This window comes from Rhinatrema bivittatum, chromosome 1 (assembly GCF_901001135.1).
Source record: "Rhinatrema bivittatum chromosome 1, aRhiBiv1.1, whole genome shotgun sequence".
Lineage (NCBI taxonomy): Eukaryota > Metazoa > Chordata > Amphibia > Gymnophiona > Rhinatrematidae > Rhinatrema > Rhinatrema bivittatum.
The window spans coordinates 359560951-359585198 of NC_042615.1; the positions used below are offsets into that span (position 1 = coordinate 359560951).

The 24248-nt window shown below is 44.3% G+C and overlaps 1 protein-coding gene across 1 annotated transcript in view; it reads right to left on the reverse strand.

Moving 5' to 3' along the window:
• FRAS1 (Fraser extracellular matrix complex subunit 1) overlaps positions 1-24248 on the reverse strand; it is an 868026-nt gene that overhangs the window by 45028 nt on the left and 798750 nt on the right. Inside the window, exons 65-68 of the mRNA XM_029600388.1 lie at positions 20732-20892; positions 19259-19473; positions 17742-17892; positions 14290-14397 (exon numbers count right to left, since the gene is read on the reverse strand). Coding sequence (XP_029456248.1) covers positions 14290-14397; positions 17742-17892; positions 19259-19473; positions 20732-20892 — 635 coding nt within the window. The remainder of the gene's footprint in view (positions 1-14289; positions 14398-17741; positions 17893-19258; positions 19474-20731; positions 20893-24248) is intronic.

Genomic DNA, 24248 nt, shown 5'->3' on the forward strand with positions numbered 1-24248 from the left:
ACTTGCAAGAAAGAGCTCCGAGCGTTCCTTGGAGCTGCAGGATACTGTAGACTGTGGATTGCTAACTACGCTGTCATTGCCCAGTCCCTGTACGACAAGCTGCGGGGAAAGGAGGCAGAATCTCAGCCTTTTCAGTGGGAAACCCATGAACTGACAAGCTTACAACAACTGAAAGATGCCTTGATTGAACCACCTGCTCTAGGATTGCCAGATGTAATGAAGCCATTCCATCTATTCGTCGATGAAAAGAAAGGCATGGCCATTGGGGTATTGACTCAAACTCTAGGCTCATGGGAACGACCTGTTGCATATCTGTCAAAAGGAATGGACAATGTTGCAAAAGGATGGCCAGGTTGTCTTCGAAGCATTGCTGCTGCATGCTTACTGATATCCGAAGCTGTTAAGCTAACATTTGGACAGACTTTACAAGTAACAACTCCTCTTACTATTCAAGGACTACGAGAGACCCATGGACCAAAATGGATGACTAATTCACGTCTCGTCAAGTATTAAGCCTTACTGTGTGAAACACCTGAAATTCAAATACAAGACAGCAAAAATTTGAACCCGGCCACTCTTATGCCGGCACCTGAACCAGTTGCCCATGACTGTGAAGAAGTCATGACTACAATACATTCCAGTAGACCAGACCTGAGGATCAACCCTGGCAAGGAGCTTGGACTTTATTCACTGATGGGAGCAGCCAAATCATTCATGAGATACGTTCTGCTGGATATGCTGTTGTATCCGAAGATGAAATCATTGAGGCTTAACCTCTTCCCCCAGGAACGTCTGCACAAAAAGCTGAACTAATTGCCCTAACTCGAGCTCTGCAGTTGGCAGAAGGAAAAACTGTAAATATCTATACAGACTCTAAATATGCCTTTCTTACAATTCAAGTGCATGGAGCATTATAGAGGGAAAACAACTGAACAATCAGGCTTCAGGCAGTCCTGGAGCTCATCACCAACGACTGCTTTCGCTCTTAAACTCTGGGCAAAACAAAATACCAAAATTATGACTGCAGTGTACCAGAATAGATTGGTTTTAGATTATCCTCTGGCCCAGGAAGGAGGGTTTGTGGAACATTTAACCTCTCCAATTGTTGTTTACAGGTAGATGACCAAAACAAGGTTATCCAAGACATCACTGATCGCATGGTCAAGATGGCACACATCCCTGTCCAGCAGTGGAATAGTGCTTGGGATGGGCCAATGGATTCCGTGGTTGGTTTTCCATGATCGATGGATTTAAGAGCTTGTTTGTTATCCCAGCCAGTTTAATTCTGTTTTGTCTTTTAGGACCCTGAATTATTCCTTTCTTGCTCAAACCGCCTTCGTCGGGTGATGAAGGACATTGCTGAACGCAAAACAGCCACGTAGCTCCTGTTACTGTACATGTATTCCTCTGAGCCTATAGAACCTGTTTAACCATCCTCATGTTTTATCCTGGGCCATCTTCCCATACATGACAAGTTCGGGCTACAAAGGGGGGTGGAGCCATTAGGGCCCATCCGTCTCAAACCCGTGAAGAAACCATCGGACTGTTTGGGAAATTAGGGCCCCCTGAGAACTCAAATTGCTAATTTTTCTTGTTTCTGTTTCTTTCAGCTCCACAGTTGCGTTGTGATGGTGTGATACTTTTCATAAAGAATGATAAGTATCAAAGGGGGGAATGAAGGAGTCTGAACGCTTCAACCTGACAAAGGACTTCATGTACCAGAATTCCCTGCTTCATGACGGGTTTACTTACAGTCTGCAATACAGCTGTAATTAGGACATTGAGAAACTCTCTGTCAGCACATTGCACATTTTCATTTTTTTTGGCTTCGCTGTTCTTATTCTCTGATAAGCTTTCACTGCTGTAACCTAGATTAGAACAATGGATGTATTATGTGATGGGCTGTATTACTGCAGACTCGCGAATTCCTTTCCAGAACTGCAAGTCCCAGCAGCCTCTCCTGCAGAACTTGGGAGAAGTTTCACGAAAGTTCCAGGGTGTCTAGGGAGGGGGCCAGTAGCCCCTTCAGCCGGAATATGCTTGCTCAGCAATGCTTAGGACGCATGTGTAAAAGATAAGAACTGTAAAGTGCATAAGAGTCTGCTCCTGGAGGGGAGGGGCATGCAGTTGTACTGAGCCTTTGTCTTAGCTGCATCTTGCTGGCAATAAAAGTCTATCTTTACGGATCAGTTGTCTGGACCTCCTTACTGACTAAAAAGAGACGGTTACACCAGGACGACCAAGCCAGCAATCTCTTCACTCCAGCAGTCTCTGTCAGGGGTGGATTGGCCTCTCAGGGCTTCAGGCACGCCCTGGTGGGCCGATCAAATTGGCCATGTGACCTCTGTTTACAGTATCCCCAGGACTCCAGTTAGCATATAAAGAAGGGCCCAGAGGAGCCATCACCAGAGCTCATTTCATTGGTGGCCGAAGAAAGAGGAGAGGCTGGGGTCGCCTCCGTATCTCAGACTGGTGGCAGCAGGAAAACAAAAAAAGGAGGCAGTGGGCCGCCAAGAGTGCAGGCTGCTGGCAGCCAAGAAATTAAGCGAAGGGCACGAGTGCAGCTAAGGAAGAAAAAAAAAAGAGAGACTCCTGCTGTAGCCCAGGCCAGTGGTGGCCAAAGAATGAGAAAGGAGGCCGAGGGCTACTGCCAGAGTCCAGGCTGGAAGTGGCAGAGAAAGTAAAAAGAAGCCGTGGGCTGTTGGTGGTGGCCAATGAAGAAAAAAAAGAGACTGCGTGCTGCTGCTGGAGCCCAGGCCGGCAGGGGCCAAAGAAAGGGAATGGTGGCCACAGCCCAGCCCGCTACCATCCAAAAAAAAGGAAGCCGCAGGCTGCCACCAGAGGCCAGGCCGGTGACAGCAGAGAAAGAAAAAGAGCGACTGCGTGCTGCCACCGGAGCTCAGCCGGTGGTGGCCAAAGAAAGGGAAAGGAGGCTGCAGCTCAGACTGGAGGTGGTGAAGAAATCAAAAAAGAGGATGCAAATTGCCACCGGATCCCAAGCTGGTGGTGGCTGAAGAAGAAGAAAAGGCACAATTTGTGTGTGTGTGTGTGTGTGTGAGGCAGCCAGCTTGAATTTGTGTGTGTGTATGGATGGCAGCCAGCTTATGTGTGTGGGAGGAAGAAGGGGCAACCAGTTTATATGTGTGTGTGGGGGGAGGGGGCAGCTTGCTTGCGTGTGTGGCGGGAGGGTGGGGCTGTTGTGTGTGAGGGAAGAGTTTGTGTATGTGAGTGAGAATGGGAGGAAGAAGAGAATTTGCGCACTTCCCTCTCTTCATTAAATCTATGACAATTTTAGGATTTACTGGAAATCAGATGTTCCCAGGTATGGAGATCAGGGTATTTCTCTTTTAATCATTACTAGTTTAATTACTGGGTATGTTTGAAAAGTCTCCCAAACACTAAAAAAAAAAAAATTAAAAACAGTAAATTAAAAAAAAAGGTATGAGTTTTTACTTATTGAATATTCTATTTTAAGTATTTGTTCTTTTGTTTAATATGGTTTTACTATTATGTTTTATTTCTTGGTTTTATTGTTTTATGAAGAATAGTTATGTTTGTGTTTTTTTATATACAGCGTTTCGCTTGTTGTGGTTTCCAGTTCAGTTCTGTGTCTACGTATACTTTTATGGTCTAGTTATTCTGTATTTGTCTGTGTTCTGCCTGTGCCAGACTGGGTGAGATATTCTATTAAGGTATAGTTTCTATGTAGGGATATATATAGTAGGTCAGCTTGTTGTGTTTTCCTTTTAATAGGTTTATTGATGTTTTTAGGGCTTGGTGTAATTGCAGTGTTGCATTTGCATGAGTAGGGTTGTTATTGTTTGAGTGTTGGCAGTTAGTGCTCTTTGGGTGTTATGATTTGTGGATATGTGGACCCTTGGCCCGAGGTGCTAGTTGTTTCAGCCTATGGGGAGGAGCCCCACAGGTCCGCACCGTCAGGACGCAAGTTATAGATGCAGCAGGAAGATCTGGGCACAGTAGTGGGGAGATCCTCAGAGACCAGGAAGTGACCCCGTAGGGTAACAGACTGAAAGCAGTACTTGGAGTGAGGCCCTGAAGAGAGAGAAGCACCAGACAGACCGCGGAACGGTAGGCACAGGAATAGCCTTGCAAAAGGTTCTCCGGGAAGACAGCCCCGAGGGGCGGAGCTGCAGCGTAGTGGATGTAGACTGGAAGGCGCAGGCCAACCCACGAGGCAGGGAAATCCAAACCCGGTCTCAGTAGCTTACGTAGACAAGTATCTGGAGATCGGAGAACCGGCTGACCAGTGGAGAAGCAGGCCTGAGGAGCAGGACAGCTGATGGTGGTTGTACACCCTGAAGCAGACGCCATGGAGTGGGGAGGCTCAAGGTAGTCTCTTGAATGGTGAGCGCAACCCGAGGAGCGGGGAAGGCCAGCCAAGGAACTCACAGGTTGCCGCAGTGTTCCAAGGGAGACCTGAGTAGTAGGAGCTGGTTGCTGGGTATTTATTTATTTATATTCTTTTTTATACCGAAATATAGCTGAGTGCCTTCATTCCGGTTTACAGTGTAACAAATTCATACAATGAACAGTTATAAATTATAAATTATAACACAATACAGAGAGAAAATATATATATATAACATCTCGGCAAAAGCAGAGTATAACATGTTAGAATGAGACAATACAGGTTTAATTTTTGCATAAACTTATAATAGAAGTATTAGGGTTCAAGATGAAGGTTGGAATTGGAATATATAGATCATATCATTCTGTGTATGATTGTCTAAACAACCATGTTTTTAGTTCTTTTTTGAAATTTTTGGAATCTTTGATGGAGCTTAGGTATCCTGGGATAGAGTTCCATTCTGTTGGTCCAGCTATAGAGAAGGCTCTATGTCTAGTAGAGGATAGTTTTGCAGATGAGAGAGGAGGAATGAATAGCTGTAATTTGTCAGAAGATCTTGAAGAGCGGGGTGATTTGCGAATTGAGATCATGTTGTCCAGGGATGAATTGTTGTCTTTGTAAATTTCGTTATGTAGGATGGTAGGATGTAGTATGGTAGGACCCAAGAGGCGCGGAGCCAGCCCGAGGAGCTGGGTAGGCAGAGGAGAAAGTCCCCGTAGGAGCACACACTGACCCCCGAGGAGTGGGTGCCAGACAGGGTCCAAGAGCTAGGCAGGTAGCAGCGTCTCATGAATATTAGGCAGGAGTACAGCACTTGTACGGAACTTGTTGCCAAGTTGGCCTGCTGGGGCTGAATGTGGAGCTTAAGTACAAGTGTCCGAAGACATCATCAATCAGGGATGCCCCTGAGGTTCCCGCCGAAGAGGCTTCAAAGGCAGGGCCTGTGACGCCCGCGCGTGCGCGCCTAGGAAGGCCCAACATCGAAGTAGGAAGTAGCGGCATTCATGCTGCCATAAGGAGACCTGAGGAACACGGGGGTGTAGGCAGGCCCGCGGAGGGCAGGACTGCGGTGTAAGCAGTGAGTACTCATGGTCGCAGCCGTCTGCGACTGACAGGCATAACATTTGGTATGTAAGGTTTAATATATTATAATTGTAATTTAGTTTATTTATGGCTTTCTGAGGGCCAAGCCCACCTCTGTCACATATTAGAATATCCCTAATACCATATGAGTTCCAATCTTTTTTACAAGTTTTTCTGGTTGGCACCACAGCAGTGCATGTAAAGATAGTATATATGTTGTGATATATTTACTTCATAAGATGGTACTTTGAATGCCCTTTTTTCATGCAAATCTTATTACAAATGCATAACTTATAATTGTGTGTGTGTGGGCAAGGGAGGGGGGATTGGGGCTGTAAGGTTTATCAAGAATGGCTAATACTCTTGCACCAGCTCTGGCTCCATGTAAGAAAGCAGAATTCCATATGGAGCTGTGCTATTAAGGGCCAGGCTCTCCCTAGTCTTGGCTGTAGCAGTGATGCATATAGTCTTGGCCACGGCTTAATTTTCTTTTCCTTAAACCCTGGAAGAAGCAGACAGTAAAGATCACGTCTGGTCACCTCTCCCCAGGAGTAGGTACACAGAGCAGAGCCTAAGGAACCATAAAAGCAGTAGACTGTGTAGCACACAGTCAATGAGCACCTGTTGTAGTGGGGGAGGCCCTGAGAAGTGGAGGCAAGCTACTGTCATACAGCTCGATCCAGTAAAGTGTGCTCCGTCGGAGCGCACTGTCACCCTGCTCTGGACGCGTGTTTTCCCTTACCCCTTATTCAGTAAGGGGAGGAAAACACGCGGCCCGCCCGCGGCACCTAATAGCGCCCTCAACATGCAAATGCATGTTGATGGCCCTATTAGGTATTCCCTAGCGATCCAGTAAGTAAAATGTGCAGCCAAGCCGCACATTTTACTCTAAGAAATTAGCGCCGCCCAAAGGTCGGCGCTAATTTCTTCCGGCGCCAGGGAAGTGCACAGAAAAGCAGTAAAAACTGCTTTTCTGTGCACCCTCCGACTTAATATCATAGCGATATTAAGTCGGAGGTCCCCAAAAGTAAAAAAAGTAAAAAAAAAAATAAAAAAAAATTTTGAATTCGGCCCGCGGCTGTCGGGCCGAAAACCGGACGCTCAATTTTGCCGGCGTCCGGTTTCCGAGCCCGTGGCTGTCAGCGGGCTCGAGAACCGACGCCGGCAAAATTGAGCGTCGGCTGTCAAACCCGCTGACAGCCGCCGCTCCAGGCCAAAAGGAGGCGCTAGGGACGCGCTAGTGTCCCTAGCGCCTCCTTTTCCCCGTTTGCACCGCGTCGCCTCATTTAAATACTGGATAGCGCGCACCGGCGAGGGGCCGGTGCGCGCGCCGGGAGAGCGGGCGTTCGTCCGCTCTCCCGCGGACTTTACTGGATCGAGCTGATAGAAAGGGAGGGGGTGAGGCTTCTGACTGAGGTGGCTGGGCTGAGCTCTGAGAGGGATATATTGAGCGCCCATTTACCTAAGGCGCATGCATCCACTTCCCCTGTGTGCTCGATGCAATATTTAAATGAGAGAGAAAGTGGAGCGGTGCACAAAAAGGGTGCGCTAAGGAGAAATGCACGTTTCAAGCAATCAGACGTTTATTGCATTGGGTGCACAGACATCTGAATTGTGTGGGCCTAGCAAAAGTGCATCCCTTATATAAAATTACAGCAATATGCAATACATGTTTACCAAAAGGAAAGCAATCACCTACAATTTTTTTAAAGTATCTTTTAGCTAATCATCATGCTCTGCACCACTACTCTATATACATCTTTTTATTTTTTGTTTTAACCCCAAATAATTAATCCTTATACTAATCTCTCTAAACAACCCTACCCTACAAGGGGCACATTTATTGCAACACACAAGACCAAATTTTATATATTTCTCATGAGTTCTTACTCCACCTCCAGAGCTGGAGTTAATTTTCTGTTGGGTGCCCAGCCTTTGGGCACACTTTCCTGCATCGGGCAGTAATAGCTAATTCCTTCATTTTCATGGAATTTATAAGCCATGGGCGCTATCCGATACATTTTGGTTAGGGCATGTATTGTAGACACGCTAATCTCCTTGTTGCATTAGATGCTATTATTGCACACCTGAAAACCATGCCCAACAGTGAGTATACCTGTGTGCTAGGCTGGGTGCACCTTATTGCATTGGCTTGTCAATTTGTTAGGAAAAATGTGAAATTTATGTTGGAGATTTTTTTCTCAATTCTTCTAGGCTCCAGGTCACATGATGTTATGTTTCAATGATTAGCTCAGTGTGCTTTTGGGAGCTGTTAAAGTATATGCCACACAGTGCACAAGTGAGTCACAGATACCCCGTGGGCTGGTTTTGGAAAAAATCCCCTGGGTTGATATTTGCCTGCAATCCGCTCCTGGTCTCTATCTATGGGTGCTTCAACTCTGTATCTGTTTCCCTGCAACTTCCAGAGAATCTTTTTGGCACCAACATCCTGGCTTCTGGTCAGGAATTCAACCAGGTGAACAGATGGTTCTGATTGGAGCACAACTCTCTCTATTGTCCATCTTGGGGGCAGAAGGTATAGCAGACTCTATTATCTTGTTGCAGAGCATACTGGTCTCACTGCTTTGTTCCCACAGACACAGGCTGACACTGTCTCTGGAGGACTGTGTCTATGGTCCCATAAGGAAACAGTCTATTAATGTTCACAGTTACAGAGATGCCACTTTTCTTTCCTTTGATAACCATGCTTTACAGCAGGGTTGGCCAACGTATGGCCCGCAGGCCAGAATGTGGCCCACCAAGCCTTTCTATCTGGCCTGCGTATCAGGTGCGAAGGAGGAGTGCGGGGACTACTGGGAAGAGGATCAAGTGTGAGGGAAAATTCCCTTCCATATCTAGCAGCCATTAAAGCAGTGGTTCCCAAATAGTGGGTCGCAGAATTCTCATTTGGGGTTGCGGCTGCCTTCCGATGGGAAACCACCCCACCTCTAATTCTGAAAAAAAACAAAAAACAAAACAGGGAAAACAAGCCCGCACATTCTGAGTCACGTGCTGCAACAGGGGTGGACGGACCACATCTCGTCCTCCCATGTCCCACACTACCCCTTCACCTCCCGCCCGCTGTGTCCTGGGTCAATCAGTGCCAGCAGCAAAGGTGATTAAAGGTTTCCTTCGCCTTCCTCTGCCGTCGTTGGGGCCTTTCTGCTACACTGCGTCCCGTCCCCTCTGATGCAACATCTTGTTGTCACATGGGCAGAATGCTGTGTAGCAGAAAAGGCCCCGACGCCAACAGAGGAAGGTGAAGGAAACCTTTAATTGCCTTTGCCGCCAGTGCTGATCGACCTGGGACCCAGCAGGTGGGAGGTGAGGGGGTAGAATCGGGGATCTGAGGGTGGGGAGTACGAGGGAAGAGGACAGTGTGTGTGTGTGTGTGTGTGTAAGTGAGCTGTAGATGTGCTGGATCTGAAGGAGGGGGTGAGTGGGAGAGCTGCATAAGGAGGGGACACAGAGTTGCCTGAGGAGGGGGGCAGAGGGAGAGAGTTAAAGTCTGTTTCGGTCCATTCCAGCTTTTACAGACACCTGTTGTAAATATGACAACAAAAATGGTGGTATCTGCGAGTGGAAGTAGGATGAGTAAAAAACGTAAAGGTGATGTCAAAAACCGCATATTCAAAAATTCGTGGATGGATGACTTTTTGTGGTGAAGCATGTAGGTAAAGGTTTGTGCTTGATTTGCCAAAAAACAATTACTGTTCAAAAGCAGTACAACATAAAGCGACATTACACTACAAAGCATGCAAGTAAATTCGATAGCCTCGTTGGTCAACCACGAACTGATCACATCAACTTGTTGAAACAAAGCATCATCAGCCAACAGTCTTTGTTTAACATAGCCAATCAGAGTTCTGAAGCAGCAACAAAGGTCAGCTTTTTAATACCAGAAACCATAGCCAAGAGAGGAAAACCATTTGCAGATGGGAATTTGGTTAAGGAATGCTTGTGACTGTTTACGGATGTGGTTTGTCCAGATTAAGAAGTCTGTGGTGCAAAATGTCAGCCTTTCTCATCAGACTATTGCTAAAGAGTTGATGACCTGGTGACAAACATTCAAGAGACTTGATCAAAAGACTTGATGCTTGTGAGTTTTACAGCTTAGTTGATGAGAGCACAGACATAAGTGACACAGCTCAACTGGCAATATTTGTAAGAGGAGTTACAGAAACGTTTTCCATCATCGAGGAACTGCTTGATATCTGTCCTTGATATCTGGCACGAAAACAGGAAAAGAGATCTTTGTTAAAGTCAAACAGGTAATGGAGAAGTTCAATCTGTGTGAGAACAAGCTGATTGGCATAACAACAGATGGAGCGCCAGCCATGGCAGGGAAGTGGAACGGATTTGCGACCTTGTTGGAGAAATCAGTGCCACAGGAAGTCAGCATACACCACTGCATCATTCAACAGGAAAACTTGTGCGCCAACAAACTGGAAATGAAGAATGTGATGGAAAAAGTTGTATCAAGGGTCAACTTCATATGACCCAGAGGTGTGAATCATAGGGAGTTTAAATCTTTTCTGGAGGAAGTGGGCTCAGATCATGATGATGTGATTTACTTCAGCCAAGTTCGATGGCTCAGCAGGTCAGCCATGCTATCCAGATTCTGGAGTTTACATGATGAAATAAAGACATTCATGGCCAACAAAGGGAAGGATATAAGTTTCCTAGATGATAATTCGTGGGAGAGTGACTTGGAGTTTCTGGTCGATATGATCAAATATATGGCAGTCTTGAATGTGAAACTTCAAGGAAAGAATCAGCTGGCACACAAATTGTATGAACATGTCGTTACATTCATTGAGAAATTGGAGCTTATTCATTCACAGTTGATTCTGAAGAAATCCTTTCCACAAGACCTACTGACAGTGCAACATGCAAAGTACTCAGAATTGGTTGTCATACTGATTAATGACTTCAAAAAAGGTTCAAGGATTTCAGAAAACATACTGACGTCATGAAGCTACTGAGTAATCCGTTTCAAACGGATTCAAAAGACTGTGCTGATAAATACCAGATGGAACTCATTGACATTAAGAATGACAGTGTCTTGAAGAGAGCTTTTACTGAACATGATCTTCTGAGATTCTACAGTTCTTATGTTTCACCGCACAGGTTCCCCAATCTGTCACAAGATGCCAAGAAGTTCATTGCTTTGTTAGGTAGCACCTACTGCTGCGAACAGTTATTTTCAAGAATGAAAAACGCTAAAACAAAGTCACAGTCTCTGCTTACAGATGAACATTTAACAGCATCATTGCGCACTGCAAGCTCTACAGTTGGAGCTGATATAGACTACTTGTGTAAACAAAAGCAGTGTCAGATTTCCCACTGAACGTGATTAGCTTATGATATTGTGTCTTTATGATATGAGAGACTTTGGTTAACTTTTTAGAATCTAAATTTTAGAGTAGAGTAGACTGTTGGATTACACTGGTCTAAAAACTTTCTCAAGTTGTAATTTGGTGTTTTTAATAATAGTGATATTGTTAATCCAGCCTGCGAGCTGTTCAACAATTGTTCATGTGGCCCCCTGCACCAAAAGGTTGGACAACACTGATTACAGGATCAGTCCACTAGTGCCTGGCAAAAATCGCTGTTCATGGACACTAGTTCTCCTTATTTATTTCAGGTCAAAACTTGCAGCCAGTAAACTGGAAACCATTATAATGTAAGCTCATGGTGGAGGGGACTTCAAAACCTTTTCTCTCTTTCTTTTGAAGGCTCCTCACACACCATAAAGTCCCTTGCAAACCAATCTGCTTTTCAACCCTCCGTCAAAAAACCAGGCAACCACATTGCTAGCCTGAAGCTCAAAGTCACAATTTTGTGTTGAATTGCTTTTAGGAATTTCTCACCCACACAAACATAAACAGGGGAATTGAGAATTGGGGGATCCATTCACAGTGAGGGGTAAATTAAGGATCATGGGGGGTGATGCTGATCCTGAAGGGGGAGGAATTAAGGCTGGGGAAGTAGGTGAGAGGACTTTTGAGGCTGAGGGAGGGAACTGAGGCGGAGGGGTGCTGTCAACCTATTCTACAGAGATAAATCAAAATAAATAAGGATATGTGCTGTTGAGTGGGAAGATTGAAGTAAGGGTGGTGGCGATAAGTGAGACAATTGAGGCTGAGGGGGATGACTGAAGCTGAGAAGAGTTGTTGGGATGGGGCACTGAGCTAAATGTTTGAGGCTGCGTGGGGAGGAACTGAGAGAAGGGTGCACTGAGTGGGTGAGGAGAAACAGGACTAAGATCTGAGCTGGGGGAGGGAAAGAGAATGGACTGGGGACTGAGCAGACACATATAAACACACATAATCAGGGCATCAGGTCTCCTGTGATTGCACGGCTGCAGGAAGGGCCACAAAATCTGTCCCTTTCCACAGAATTTGTTGTTCCACGTGGAACTGCAGCAGAAAACCAGAGGGCTTGTTCCAGCCAGGTCAGGTCGGGAAGGTGAAGGACTGTGGTGATGTGTTCCAACTCTCTCCCCCCCCCAATCCTTTTCCTTGTTCTACTCACCTACTGCCAACGCTAATCACCATGGCATGAAGAAAACAGTGAGAGCAGGTCAGGCTGCATCCTCGTCTTCTGCTGCCTGGAACAGCAGCTGTTTTAAACTATGAGGCTTTACAGTGTCCCCGACAGCTGAGAGCAGTTGTTGGGCTTGTATTAGTGTGTAAGGACGGTCTTTTTCAGATGTATCATGTGAAGGGCTAATTTAATCCCTTATGAGAAATGCCATTATACATTTATGGTTTGTTTATAATGAGATAGTTATTAGCATGCAGATTTATGCTTAAATTACTGAGAAACATACTGTGTTATGCATGTACTTACACGCTCAGCAAAATAAATACATATAATCTGCTTGTTCCAAAGAAGGCGGATGGAGTGGGGTGTGTGAAAATTTCGTAGGCAGTTAATTGGAGGATGTGAAGACAAATGTACATGAAAGGTGGGAGGTAGCTGGAACTAGCAGAACTCAGAACTCACGGACCAGCTACAAGGTTGTTTCCTATATAACTAAGATTAGGTTAGAAGCAGAACTCTCCTACATAACAAAGATTAGGTTAGGAACAGAACAGCTGCAGCTTCACATAAAATAGTTGGGCAGGGAGCCCAAAATATTGCATAAAAGCTGAGAGAATCAGGATGAAGATTCAAATTCGGTAAGGAGAGAGCCATCAGCCATCCTGAAGACCTGAGACTAAACCTCCAATACTGGGTTCCCCTGATCATGATGTTTTCTTGTACTGGGAACGTGAGAGAAGTGTCACTGTAAATATCTTTTGCTACTGCTCTTTATATCATAACCTTTGGTATCTGTCTGAATATAAGGATTTATAATATAACCTGTGTTTGTTTATTTCTCACACATTGTCATAAGTATTTGTTCTGTGCACATATTATACAGAGAATATAGCTTTTCATACTTTCACATAAGCCTTAGTAAGGTGTTATTATTTTCTTAGTGTGTTTTTGGTGATCCAGACTACAAGGTAAAAGCTGCCATTCTTACAACCCACTACAGGGATCTAGAGGCAGAGGAGGAGAAAGCAAACCTGTCCTGCTGCTCTTATCCTCCTTGCTGTGGTGACCACCGTTGCCAGGGTAGGAGCGGGTAAAAATCAGGAAGGTGACTGGGGGAGGAAATTGTGAAAGAGGGACCGGAGGGATGTGACGGAGAGAGGAGGAAGACTGTGTGAAATGGGATGGGGGGGGTAATGTGAGAAAGGGCTGGGAGACGGGGCATGTGGTGGGGGGAATTGTGTGCAATAGGATGGGGGTCGTGAAAGAGGTTGAGGGCTTTATGTGAAGGAGGGGCGGGGGTTCTGATGAGAGGTTGTGATATAGAGGTTGGGGGTTATGTGAAAGAGGGGTTGGAAGATGTGATAGAAAGGTTGGGGGTTGTGAGACACAGTCTGGGTTGACAGGGAGGGGGTGGGGGTGTGAAAAGGGGGCTGGAGATTCAGGGTGTTTGTGAAAGAAGAGCTGGGGTAGGGTGGTTGTATGCATGTGGGTTATCTGAGTTGAAGACAGAAAAAGAAGTGGAGGTCAACAGAGGAAAGGAGAGAAAGAGGACAGGGTGGGAAAAGAGAGAGGGTAAGGGCTGGAGGGAGAGGGAGGGAAGGGATGAGAGGAGGTGCAGGGCTGCAGCCAATAAAAGGACATTTCTTTTCCTTTCTCAGGATCCCCCCACATCTCTTATCCCACTTTGTATCCTCCCATGATCCCAGAACCTCCCTTTCCTCCTCACTCTATTCCTATCCCCTTCTCCTTCTTTCCACCCCATCTCTACTCCTCCCTTTCTTCCTACCTCCCCATTCCTGAAATTTCCTCCCCACCTCATCCCTGAGATCTTCTCTGCCTTTTCTCCTCCGTGATACCTGAAATTGCCCACCCATTAAGTCCCAAAAGAACAAAATCAAATATTAAAATACAAACCAAGGTACTATCTTATTATTCTTATGTTAGATTAATATTATTTAAACAAATTAACATTATGCAAAGAATTCAAATGTATGCAAATGTGCAGTGTAGTTGCCACAGAATTTCAGAAGCTTTGCCACAGAATCTACCTCAATCTGCACGTAATGTAAAAATTGCTTCTGGAAATTGTGTGTACTCCATGGAGTTCACCTTTCTACGCTTGAGAAAGAATGGCTTGAGTGACTACCCCACTGTGAAATTTTCTCAAATCCTGTCATTCATGATGGGCGTTCTTTCTACTGCATCGTAAAATCCTGATCTTTTTTAACTTTGTTATCACAACAGAGAAGGAAATATTCCTGTGGGGAAAATGCTGCAGGGCACCTTACCTCTGAATTTTGCATGTGTCTTGAACTCAATGACAAGACGGCCATCTTCTCTGATGTAAATCCTTATGATCTGAAGCCTCGCAGAAAGCACACTGTCTGTCTGAATCCCTGAAAGATGTGAGGAATAGGAGATGAATAGCAGTATGAAAGATTACAAATAATTTTGAGGACAATATTAAAAAACTCCGGAGCCTCTAAATTTAGGCACTTAAATTAGGAGCATACTTTTGGTCATACTTAGGGGCTGAAATTTTTGATTGAAAATTCTCCTGCATTTAAAATCCTAAAATTTAGAAACCTAAATTTAGGGTTTCTATTCATTTGCCTAGATTTAGGTTCCTAACATGCGCCTATCGCCCATAGCCATCTACTTTTAAGGTTCCTATATTTATTGAAACTAGGAGGAGGTGGATACCATGCTGTGAACGGGCCAGCTAAGTTTGCTGAATAAACCTATACTGGCTATTCAGTGGTGTGGGTGCAACATTGTTGGAAAATGGAATTTCAAATATATTAAAAAATATAGGGGTCATATTCAGAAAGGTGGAGTAGTGGACAAGTTAACCGGCTAAAATTAGCCAAATAACTTGCACCATATATTCAGTGGGATAAACATCCCATTGTTCTGACGGTAACATATATAATAGCCTAAAGTAATCCGGCTAATTTAGCTAGATATATCTGAAATTTGGCTAAATCAGCCAGATAACTAAACCCTTCCCCAGAGTGCCTCTGGAACGCCCCTTTTCTATCCAGCAAATTATAGCTGGATAATGACTTATCTGGCTAAATTTGATAAGTGGCTGAATAAGCCAAATTTGCTACTTATATGGATAACTTGGGGTTATCTGTCTAAATGGCTTTTGAATATTAACCTCTCAATGTTTCCTGTTTTTAACATTCCTCTTAACTGCTGTCACTTCAGCAGTGAAGTTCTGCCTGGCTTATCTCACAATTGATTTTCTTAAAAAAAAAAAAAAAAAAAAAAGATCCTCGGTTCCTTTCTAATAGTTGGAATATAGAACATGGAGGTTTGTACAATCCTGATTGGCTAGAAAGGGATGTGCTAACTCCCTGCTACTTTACATATCTTCAATTTTTTGCACATGTTTTCAACTTGTATTTTATCCCACAATATTTATTATGTGTTTTGGTTATTTATGTATCCCAATTTTTCTTTAGATTTTTTGTATTAACTAGATTGTTTATTATTCAAATTATCTCATCTGTTCAATTGTAAAGCACCGTTGCTATCCGTTATGTTAAATGGAAACCGATGTGATGTTACTAAACGAATGTTGGTATAAAAAAATTTGCAAATAAATAATCTGTTACAACCATGATGTTAGCCCTGTACTTCTTTGGCTTATTTTAACTTCTGTCCCCTCATCCTCCTGTGCTGCTGTTACCTAGGGCTGGCCTATCCTATACTACTGCACCTGTGGCCACCCGAGTAAGCCTCCATCTCTGCCTACTGTAGGTTGACAAGATGAAGCAGTGGATGTTATTATCACTGGTCCCTGTAGGGCTGGAAAGAGGAAGGAGCAGATGGTGACAGAATCACAGCTGGGAAGAGGAGGTGGCCAGGAGGAGAAGGCAGTAGGGGCCTAATGGGAGCAAAGGGTAGGGAAAGAAAAGAGCAGTGGTGGAAGAAGACCATTTAGGGAGAAGAGAGAAAGAGGCAGACTGATCAGGAAGCAAGTGATAACGGCCTGATCGAGAAACAGCCATGGCCTGTGCAGCATCAGGAAAGAGGGCAATTGAGCAAGGAAGCCTCAAAATCATTTATCATGGCAGGCTTCAAATAGAAGTCACCATTGTGAGATAAGCCAGGCAGAACTTCACTGCTGAAGTGACAGCAGTCAGGGCCGGTGCAAGGGGATTGGGCGCCCTAGGCACCTTCAACCTTGCACCGCCCCCCCCCGGTCACAGCCCCGACTCCCCCCCCCCCCAAAAGAAAACTCACAAGTCACCTAGTGGTCCAGCGGGGGGCCCGGGATCCATCTGCTGCCCCTGGGTCATCGGCTGCCACTAATTGAAATGGCGCCGGTGGCCTTCAGCCCCTACCATGCGACAGGGGCAACTGGTACCATTGGTTGGCCCCTGTCACATGGTAGGGGCTAAAGGCCACCGGCGCCATTTTGGTTAGTGGCAGCCGAGGCCCCGGGAGCGGCAGATCATTCGCAGGCCGTCCACTGGACCATCAGGGGGGCGTCGGGAGGGTGAGGCGGGGGCTGGCAGAATTTTGAAAGGGCACTTTTTGCCCTTTCAAAATTCTGCCGCCTGCCGCGGTGCCCCCTAAGTCTCGGCGCCCTAGGCACAGGCCTAGCTCACCTAGTGGTTCCTCCGGCCCTGCCTGCGGTAAGCAAAAATGCAATGCCAAAAAAAAAGCATTCCAGCAGCTGTGGACAACTTCATTATTCACTCCCTTCCACAAATGTCACCTGACTTTGTATTATGCTGTCCGGCATCATAGGAAGGTACGTGAAACCTCTGTTGTACCTTAATGCATACTACAGTATATGACAATTGATAAAGAACAAAATGGTCCAACCAGTCTGCCCAACAAGGTGTTTAAGGTTGTAACTGCTGCTCTGTGCAAGTTATCCCCCCCTTATCCCCTTGCAGAAAAATTCCCTCAGGTTACCCCGGTTCTTCATTCCATCTTCTTGTCATTAGGGATCCTCTATTTATCCCACGCCCTTTTTAATTCCATCACTTCCTCATCCGGGAGGGCATTCCAGGCATCCACCACCCCCTTCCACGAAAGCATGGTGCGGGTAATTTCCTACCTGCTCACACTGGTACTTTTCACCCATGGATTTTGCACCAGTTTTCAAAGGGAAAACTTTCACTAGGAAAATGAATCCAGGAAAACTGCCCACACACATTTACACCTGCTAATTTGGGGGTGGAGGGGGAGTTTTCCCAAGGAAAAAGTCCGTGCATGCTTTTGAAAATTCCCTAGTATGCGTGTAAGTGCACCCCCCCCCCCTCCCTCGGGGAACGCCTCCTCTCACTGCTGCTAAAGTTATGCGTGCGGTGTCACTAGGTGCGTACCTTTACCCAAACACGGGGAGGGCCAGCTTTCTAGAAGCCCATTACATCCGGTAAAACACTATGTTCCCCATGGACATGGCTTTCCAAATTGCCCTCAAAATAAGGATTCACTAAGATTTAAGTTAGTTTAAATTTGTAGCTTCATAGAAGGCCAATTTTCAGCTAGAGGTCTCCATGCAGTAACTTTTGTGATCAGGGGTATAAATGACAAAATACTGTACATACTGCAAGGATTTTATGTTTTTCTTTAGGTTTTCAGCAAACCTTCACCAAATCTAAGATGGACCTGCCTCATGTCATCTAGCGCATTAACAATGGTGCCTCCTGGCTCAGCTGAGGCCGAGCGCGAGGCCCAGGCCTCCAGGAAGGACCTGAGATGGAAGTGGGGATACCTGTCCTCCAGAGAACGGTGTCGTAGAAGAAGGAAAACTCCATCTCCGTGTGATGTTCCAGGGAGGCCCAGCCTCTGGGAGCCGTCACATAAATGTAAGAAACGTAGAGGGGCACGTGCACGGTCAGGAAAGACTGGGCAGAATCTCGCACCTGCCCAACACAAAACAAAAGGAAGACAAATTGGGTTACGGGTGGCTCTGGAGAAAGTTCGCAAAGGCTGGGCAAGGGCTAATTGTACTGATGTAGGATGTACACGCCAATGCTGATCCATGAAGAAGAGAAGACCTTGCCCTGAGGAATGATGCTGAAACTCTGATATTGTTGTGGTAAGCTGAACTGGAGGGTCCCTCAGCTGTATGACTTGTGGAAATCATTGACTCTTTATGTTCACCCTATTCAGTATTAAATATAGTAACACAGTAAGTGTTGGCAGATAACGTGGCCCATCCAGTATGCCCAGCAGGGTGTTCAGGGTTGTAACTGCCGCTCCCGTGTTGACTAACCTAAGGGTAAGGAGGTCCCAACCAAGCCATAAAAGCAGATGATGGCCACACACCCCCAACTTTATTTAATCCATTTCTTCTTGCAGTGCACAGAAGGCCTGCCCCGACCATAAAAGCACAAGAGCTGTAACAGGTCTGTAACTGCTGCTACTACGCTGGAAGCCCTACAAGTAGCAGAACAGTACAATGAGGTATTAGTAAGGGCTTCCAAACTTCTTATCCTGTCACACACCAGGCACATATTCACAGGGAGAAAATCACTTTCTTTTGACACCATCTCAGAATCAAATGATGATCTCCGTGCAGTTCCTTAGGTGTCATTTTAGAAACATCGTCTCTAGGCACTGCTGCCTTTTACTGCCACTACTACCGTGTTTCCCCGAAAATAAGACAGTGTCTTATATTAATTTTTGCTACCAAAGATGCACTAGGCCTTATTTTCAGGGGATGTCTTATTTTTCCATGAAGAAGAATTCACATATATTGTTGAACAAAAAAATGAACATTTATTATATTCTGAATAGTTGTCTGGTTATGCTGGTTTGTGATGACAACTAACTGTGAATCCTGCAGGGTAAAAAAATCACAGCTGCATGCTCTGGTGTTCTGTGGTGTTATAAGTTATAACTTTGCTAGGTCTTACTTTCGGGGGAGGTCTTATATTTAGCAATTCAGCAAAACCTCTACTAGGTCTTATTTTCGGGGGATGTCTTATTTTCGGGGAAACAGGGTAATCATCATTTCTGTGGTGTTATAAGATGTACAGCGAGGTTATTTTGAATGTGATGGAGCAAAGCGGAATGGAAATTGGCCACCAAAAGTTTTGCATTGGGTTTGAACCTGCTGGAGGACATATACATTGTTGCTATCTAATTACTCAGTGCCTTAGTGACACAGGCTAAAGTCCTAGTCCTCTGAGGCTTTTCTCCCATTCTGTGTCTACGTGGACAGACCTTGAGGCTGACTGCACTTCTCTGAGCGACAATGTGCCAATCACTTTCAATTAGTGCTACCTGAAAGTCTGCCGTGACGGATCCCCCACAGACATCAATGAGTTCGGTCATGTCATAGTAGGCGTCAAATGTCCAAATGCAGCTCTTTAGGTTCAAGTGTTTATAGAGCTGGATCGTCTTGGGTTCTCTCACGCTGGGGTCAAACTGGTAAGGACGATCATAGCCGGGACCTAGGGCAATGCTGTCATAGGTCACCTCATCCAGGAATCCTGCTTCTGAAAGAAAGGCAGGGAGGGAGGAAGGAAAAGAAACCATGAAGGAGGAAAAAGAGTAAGCACCTCTCATTATTAAAAGGAACCCGGCTGTAGATGCCACCAGCTGACATTTCAGTGACTAGGAGAGGAGATATTTACTCTGATCATCTATCATTGCTGTGTGCCAGATGGCAACAAGAAATGCTGAGATAAAATACGAACAAATGCTGTCAATCACCTTGCCACACATCCTTTTGTGCTGTGGGTGATTAACAATGGGAACATTTGTTGGCATGCTTTGCTCTCTGGGAGAGACATTAACTCCATCCAAAAAGAAAACTCCCAACCAAAGTAAAACAAACAAAAGGAAAGTCCACAGTATATCCTGGTAAATCAGCAAACGCTGGAAACTTGTGAACAATAACACCAGGGTCAGAGTTTCAATAACCGATGTCACTTGCTCCAAAGTTTAAAAAAAAAAAAATCAATCTGTTGATGTTTTCTCCTTTCTGGCAGACCTGTTATATTCTTTTCAATGGCTGCCCTTTTCTATAAAATGTTAAGGGGAAGGAAAGAACCTAGAAAATATGATGAATGTCCAGAAGTCAGCAGTTACACAAGATGGCCTCAGATGTGTGTGAGCACACGGTGGCATTCCTCCTTGTGAAGAAGACGGTTACTCAGAGCTGGAATGCCTGGCCAATCCAACACCAACAAGCTGCCACAGGGAAATGTGAGAAAGCCACATTATCACCACTGTTTAGGACGTATCTTGAGAAGAAATGTGCCAGTGTAAGGCTGCCGCTCCTTAAGCTGGAGTTGCCTCCAAGGCCTTCTATTCACTGGAAAAGAACAGTCAGCTACGTGGAAAGTGAGCTGATGTTGGGGAAATGCACGGTTGATTTTTACAGTGTCATGGGCCTTTAACTTTCATCCTTGCCGCAGAACAAGGTGGGGGGGGGGGGGGGGGCTTCATGGATGTACAAGTTAAATACTGCAAAATAAAGTGATTCTGGCAATATGTGCACACCACCCAAATTACCCTGAGTCACATTTTACAAATGTCTAAAGGAGGCAGACTGTGTGCTGGGATACACTGTATGTTTCAAAGGCACACCTCTGTTAGGTGGGTCGCTCTTGTTACCTTTTCCAGTTTTGGTGAGTGAGGTACTTTTTATTGCCCTATGTGGAAGTGTTCCCAGTTATTTTATTTGCTCTCTTGTTTACTTTCCACATAGGAAAAGCTATAAACCAATATGCAAGTTCACAAAGACATTACCTGAAATGCCTTTAAGATCTCTGATGGTGACAAGGTTGGAACAGATGTGCTGGTGTCTATAAATGGACTCCGACAGCAGAAAATGCAGGTTGTGGAGTGGCATGGTGGACACCAGAGGAAGCATTCCATCCTGGTGAGGGATCTGCACGGCAATATGAATTCTAGAAGAAGGAAAATGCTGCTATTGAAATATCTTATTACTGTAAGTCTATTTCACAATGATTACTATAACCATTGTCAGAAAGGCATGACTGAATCTGCTATTCTTGGTGATCTCATGAAACACAATGCTCAGCACAGCCAACAGCTATGAGGACGCACGCTGCTGTGGACTAACACTGTTATTTTACAATTGCACCCCTAGGAGGCAATCTAACTGTAAAACATAAGTGGTTTAATTCCTACTGCTGCCAAGATATTTCTGAATACTGCACTCCTGGATGTGCTGTGATTCTCTGCAGTTCTGACCTAACAGGGGCCTAATAAGGACGCAGTGTCTCCAGAGAAGGAAATAGGAACAAGCTTTTAAAAAAATAATTTTCCACTTAAGCTCAGTGCTATACCACTGCATGGGAATCGGTCATACACTGAAGTGCAGCTTTATAAAGCAGCATCAAAAACAGTAATAATAAATTATACCGAGAAAGTACGTCTGTCACTGAGGTGGAGAATAGCACAGTCATTACTGTATCGCATTTCATGCTAGAATTTGCCCAGAACTAACATCATTACACCTACAAGATGTTCCACAAGTTCTTTAATATTCCCAGTGCATGCAGGACTTGAAATAACTCATTCAAAGGATTTTAGAAGGCGGAACAAGTCTTCCCTGTTGATTTTAAGGGTTTGGCAGCTAGAATGGCTTAATGTGAAATTTATTTATTCAAAGCGTATAACAAATTCCAAACGATCAAAATACACAATACACATTTTGTTCTGCAATGCACCGTGTGTATTACAATATAGAAAATGAAACAAACTCTCCACTTCTCCTCCAAAATACCCTCCCCCACCCTCTCCCTCCCTCCGCTGCTAAGAAGGTGCAATTTGTGGCTCTTAAACCTGAACTTATAGAGCAATAGTGTTCAATATCTGACTTCGTGCTCTGTGTGGTAAGGACAATATGTAGGGCATCCAAATGTCCATAGTCTTCATTTTGACACGAATGGATGTCAAATTTTGACTTATCATCAGTTCCATGATATTATGTATGCTGTTTTTCCATTGTACCATCGATGGCACTTCCAACTGTCTCCACACTCTCAGTATTGCTGCCATTGCTAAAAGAAAGCAGAGTTGCTTACCTGTAACAAGTGTTCTCCCAGGACAGCAGGATGTTAATCCTCACATGTGGGTGACATCATCAGGATGGAGCCCAATCAGGGAACACTTTTGTCAAAGTTTCTAGAACTTTGACTGGCACACTGAGCATAGGTATTTATTGACATAATTTTAGATGATCCCCTTTTTTCCATTTTGCTCTCCTTGGGTAATTTTTAATTTTCAATTTGATGATTTAATCACATTTTTTCAAAGATTGAATTCATATACATGAACACTGAAAGTATTGTTACATTTCTATGTTTTTAAGTATATGGTAACAATTTAGTACGTCTTTATTATTTAATTTATTATTTATAATTTATTATTTTTTATTATTTCAATCCATGTTGGTATATCTGGCTTCATACGTCTTATATGTTTTTAAATGTATTTATAAGTATTTATTTGTTTATACATGTTTTATATGTGTTTCTAATAGCTCCTGAAGCAGCTCTTTTGAGCGAAACTCGGCCTGAGTCGGGCTTTTCTGATGCTCAATAAAGAATTAAGAATCCGTGGTGTTTACCAGTTCTTTTTACCATCCTGCTTGTCCTGAAAGCAGAGTTGCTTACCTGTAACAGGTGTTCTCCCAGGACAGCAGGATATTAGTCCTCACGAAACCAACCCGCCACCCTGCGGAGTTGGGTTCACTTACGTTTTATTTTATTTTTTGCTCGTACATTTGCTACAAATGAGAGTGAAGGGGGATCCCTGCTGGATGCAGGATTGGTGGCATGCTGGGCATGCTCAGTGTGCCAGTCAAAGGCTCTTTACATTTAAATGCTGCTGGAAACATCCCAAAGAGGGACACTGATGGAGAATAAGGGACTTGGAGGTCTAGGATCCAACCCACATACCGATGTACTTTTCTCCAGAAGGATTGAATATGTTTACAATGCCAATGTGAGTGACCTAAATGAGTCACCGCTTGCTGCCATTTAACACATGAATCATTATCGGTAAATTTAGCTAGATATGCTTGATGCTGTGAAATATACATTTTATATAATATTTTATATCTTCTTTCTCTCATAAGTACACTGCATGTAATTTTACAAGTTTCAGTAGAACTCTTAAGAAAAGCTGGCAAGGGAATTGTGTCTGCAATTCTTGAGTCCACTTACCCCATGCATTATCTAGGGTCCATTTGTTGAACTCATCTGCAATAGCTTTGTAAAAAACAAGAAATTGAATGCCCTCTTGGGTCCTCTATATCGAACCATTCTAGTAAGAATTTCCAGCGGGGTCAAGTATGCCCTCCACTTTCAATGTTGGTACTTAGTGACGGGCTTGATAATAAAAGAACAAATCTGAGGATAAGTTATACCGATTACTCAGTTCTGAAAAAGGTATTAAGGACTCGTCTGTTTTGTACAGTTGGGCAAGAAATTTTAGACCTTCTACGGTCCAGGCCTGAAATCTAGAGGACCCCAGTCCTGGTATAAATTTGGCATTCCCTGTTAACTGGAGAAAAGGGGAAAATTTGACACTCAAAGAAGCATGGGACATGAGCCATCTCCATGTTTTACGAAGAGGAGATACAAAAATTGCAGATTGTACGTGTTTTGATATGAATATGGAGTGTGCATGAAGTACATAAGGCAAAGAAAGTGGGGCCGTTAGACCCTTTTCTAGTAGAATGTCTGAGTAATAATTTGTATTTAATAGCCAATCCCCTATGTGGTGTAGATTTATTGCATGATTATATAATTGTAGATTAGGAAATCCTAAACCTCCTTTCTGAAATGGCTTCACTATGATCCCTGATGCCAGTCTTGGTTTCTTGCCTCCCCATAAGAAATCGCTAAATACCCTACAAAAGTTGTTTTTTATCATGGCTCCGGAGAAATAGATAGGAACTACTCCCTCACATATAACCATTGGGCAATATTGTCATTTTTAACAAATGACTGTGACCTAATAAAGAAAGAGGTAGGTGGCGCCACGCTGAGAGGGATCTCTCTGTTTTTTCTTGTAATATATCGATATTAAGCGTGTATAAGCGTGCAAGATCATCCAGTATCCATATTCCGAAATACTTTATTTGGTTTCCCGCTATTTAAGGGGAAAACGATCTCCCCATACTTTTACGTTCCATAGTTTCCAATTTATCTAAGTTTAATTTAAAGCCTGCCAGGGGAGCATAGGTCACTATCTCCTCCAAGGCAGCCTGCAGGGAATGTACTGGGTCAGT